Raw genomic sequence first — 3,364 nt, forward strand, 5'->3', positions numbered from 1 at the left:
TGTTGCCGTGCTGTAACCAGGAAGTAGCTGACACGAGTTTCAGATGTGCTGATCAGTGAGCGGGGAAAAACTCAGCCGAACCAAATCTAACAAAATGACTGAGACTTTGAACGGCTCGGAGGGCATTTCACTGCACGACTTCTCTGAGAAGATCTTGGAGCAGGTGGTGCATTTCCACGTCATGAAGCTGAGCGGGGGCTTCTTCTTGTGGGTCGGTTCCGCTCCGGTTCTGTCCAACCTGGCGGTGTCGATGAGCAGCAGATATGTGAGTACAGAAAATGCTGACTCTGAAGTCTGTTTACACCACCCAAAGTTACCCAAAGCTACCTCTCCTGGTGCTATGCTGTGAGATTTTCTTCTTGGAAGTGGGAAATTCTCTAACTATTTAAAAACGATGAAGATGCTCATCACAGCTTTCCTGTGGCTACCCTGAATTATGTGCTGCTCGTTTCAGGGGTATATTGTGTTATTGTTCTGCACATTTTCAGGCTATATTGTGTCATATTTCATTCAGGGTTCATTTCTGTTGTTATTTCGCTCATTTCCAAGGTATGTCGTGTTATATCTTGCATATTTCAAGCGTATATTGTAAGGAATATTGCTCTTCGGGGGAATATTGTTTGCATTTCCATATTTCAGTGGTGTACTGTATTATCTATTGCACATTCAGTGACATTGTATTCTATTTTGCACATTCAGGGATATATTTTTCCAATTTGTTGCACATATATATTTATATTTATATTTATATTTATATTTATATTTATATGTATATGTATATGTATATATGCTTCGGGCATTTCGGGGCTGTGTTGTGACCAGAGAGTTCGGGGTTCAACGTTCATGTTCACGGTGCAGTTACAGCCTTGTTCCTCAGGGAGGCAGTGCAGCGTTAGATGTGTGGCTGCAGTCAGGCTGGCAGGTCCCTTCACTTCACTGACTCAAGGGCAGTGAAGTGACTTAGTTACTTTACTGATTACTTGACTTTCGATGTAACTAAGTTAGACTACAAGTTACATTCAGCAACTGCCGACAACCCCACAGCTTCACCCCACAGCATCCACATAAAAGTGGCAGCTGTTTTGCCAATACTCACTGTACTGGAAGTTCACTGTTTGCAACAGTAACATCAACAATGTGTTTCCTGACTTTAAAAATTGTTACCTGATTTAAAAAGAAGTTCTATTTGAAGAGAAAAGTCTTGACTTCACAAATACTTTTTAGAAATGAAATATAAAATAAAGGCAGTGGTTTTTGACTTGAGGATTTTATTATTAACACTGTAATGGCAAAACTTAGCATTAATAATCTGCATTGTAAACATAGCCATTGTTTTTAACATTATTTTTAAACATCAACCCCATTGTTGACAGCATTAGAGCAGCAGGGGTATTATATGGTATTATATTTTGCAAATTGTAGGGTATATGATGTAAAGACTCACCAGATATTTCAAATGGAAAAATTCAGTCTAAAATAAGACTAGTTGGGCTTTCTAATTGCTTAGAGAATTGACAGAAGTGTCAATGGCACAGCTGTTTGATATTCAACCAACATTCAGCCTTTTGTTTTTGTCTGGTCTTCCTGTGAAGTGTCTTTAGTCACTCTGAAGGGACGACTACATGACACTTTTATATCCTTTGCGTCACTCCTTACAAACAAAGTCCTTTTTGTAGTTAATGCTCCGATCCTCTGGCAGGAAGGTGCTGTGCAGTGTGGGCTGGCCTCGCTGTATGTCATAATTAAATCAAGCATGCCGTGATTCACGGTATTCCCGCACACAGCAGTTAATGGGCCCCTAAAAGGCTTGACATCATCTGGCGGTAACCGCAAACCAGAAACAGCATCTTCAATTAGGCGCTGCTGGGAGGTGTGATAACATGTCAGGAATGAGTTGCCCACACTTTGGAAAGTAGCACCTCTGCTCATGCTAGGTTGTAAAATTACTATTAAGCAGTGATTTTATCAGAAATACTGAATGTACTTTGAATAAAAACTCTGGTTTCTATTCTGTCTCCAGGATTCGATGCCTTTGTCAACTTTGGTGTTGGGGGACCCATCTGATACCACTGCAAATTCTCTGGCCCAGAGATTAGGTAAAAAACTGCACAAGTTACACCAGCTATGTTAGTCACTGAAAAATAAAGTTACTTTTGAAGGTAGGTCTCTCTTACCTGTGTCTTTGGATGTTAGCTGGTGTTACATCAGTCAGGAGGAGAAAGATGCTCTATAATCTGGTTGTTTGCTGTTCATTAAAGAAACCAGAAAGAATTTCTCAATTACCGTAATTATAACGAGAAGAAGTAGGAAGAACATAGCTACAATAGTCTACCAACATGCCGAAAAGCCTTAGAATGGCAAACTAGCCTTCATTTGAAGTTTCTATTGCTAATGTCACTGACAGTAGGATGGATTTAATGTTGCTTTGAAATAAGGCTTTAAAAAGGTAAGAACCTTTGTGATATATGGCTTTGGTTAATGCTAACTGTTAGCTCTGTGAACTGGACAGAGAGAGGCAGCAGCTCTGCAGCTTTTCAAATATTTTCGGTGAAACTTCATTAACTAACTCATTAATTTCATGATAGTAATCTGCTACTTATCTCCACCTGTCAAAAAATACAGCTATATTGTAACACCTATAGGTCCGTTCCCATAATAATGTTTCAAAGAGCAAAAGCAAAACTTCCTTGTATTCTGGGAGTCCCTTTATGTGACAGTGTGTGTGTTTTTTTTTAAATGCTCTGGCTCCCATTTCTGTACAAACGAAGGAAAATCCAACTTTTCTGTGAAGCTGCGACTGCACATGCGCACCTTAGCCATAGTAAATAGTTCTCCTGCACATGTGTCAGTGGGCGGACAATAACAAGAAGACTTCCAGTCCATGGGACTTACTAGTTTTATAGTTGAGAATCACCTGTAATAGCACTCCAGCTTCATTGTCTGTCCAAAAAAAAGGGGCAAAGTGTTCCCAAGACATATTCCCAGACCCAGATGACTTGGTTTAATGTGCATTGACCGCAGTGTGTGTTGCGTGAGCACAATGTGACGTGTTGTGTCCTGTTTTGCAGCAAAGAAGACGAAGAAACAAGTGTTTGTGAGCTACAGTCTGCCGGTGACGGACTCCAACCTCAGTCTGCTGGTGGAGAACCGGATCAAGAAGGAGCTGGAGCTTCATCCACAACACTTCTGAGCTCATCTGACCAACCCCTGTCCTTCCCAAATAAAAACCAGGACAGACACATTGTACACCCAGTGTTCTTTTATTGACGTAATAAATTAAGTGGTTTATTATCAAAACATGTCGGCCTATGGCTTTTTTTTTTGTACAAATGCATCATATTAAAAAAATAACACTTAGAAAACA

The 3,364-nt window shown here is 40.2% G+C and overlaps 1 protein-coding gene across 1 annotated transcript; it reads left to right on the top strand.

Annotated features, from left to right (window-relative positions):
- Positions 1-3,364, top strand: psmg4 (proteasome (prosome, macropain) assembly chaperone 4). The gene is made up of 3 exons (XM_030082487.1): positions 1-265; positions 2,021-2,096; positions 3,069-3,364. Exons 1-3 carry the CDS (start codon positions 95-97, stop codon positions 3,188-3,190), a joined length of 369 nt encoding a protein of 122 aa, XP_029938347.1. The 5' UTR covers positions 1-94; the 3' UTR covers positions 3,191-3,364.

Source organism: Salarias fasciatus, chromosome 23 (assembly GCF_902148845.1).
Source record: "Salarias fasciatus chromosome 23, fSalaFa1.1, whole genome shotgun sequence".
Classification (NCBI taxonomy): Eukaryota; Metazoa; Chordata; class Actinopteri; order Blenniiformes; family Blenniidae; genus Salarias; species Salarias fasciatus.

Excerpts from the sequence above, each read along its gene's own strand:
- psmg4 (XM_030082487.1), top strand. The coding sequence starts at position 95 with ATGACTGAGACTTTGAACGGCTCGGAGGGCATTTCACTGCACGACTTC. Across the intron at positions 266-2,020 it reads TGTCGATGAGCAGCAGATAT|GATTCGATGCCTTTGTCAAC; the intron begins GTGAGTACAGAA and ends TTCTGTCTCCAG. Across the intron at positions 2,097-3,068 it reads TTCTCTGGCCCAGAGATTAG|CAAAGAAGACGAAGAAACAA; the intron begins GTAAAAAACTGC and ends CCTGTTTTGCAG.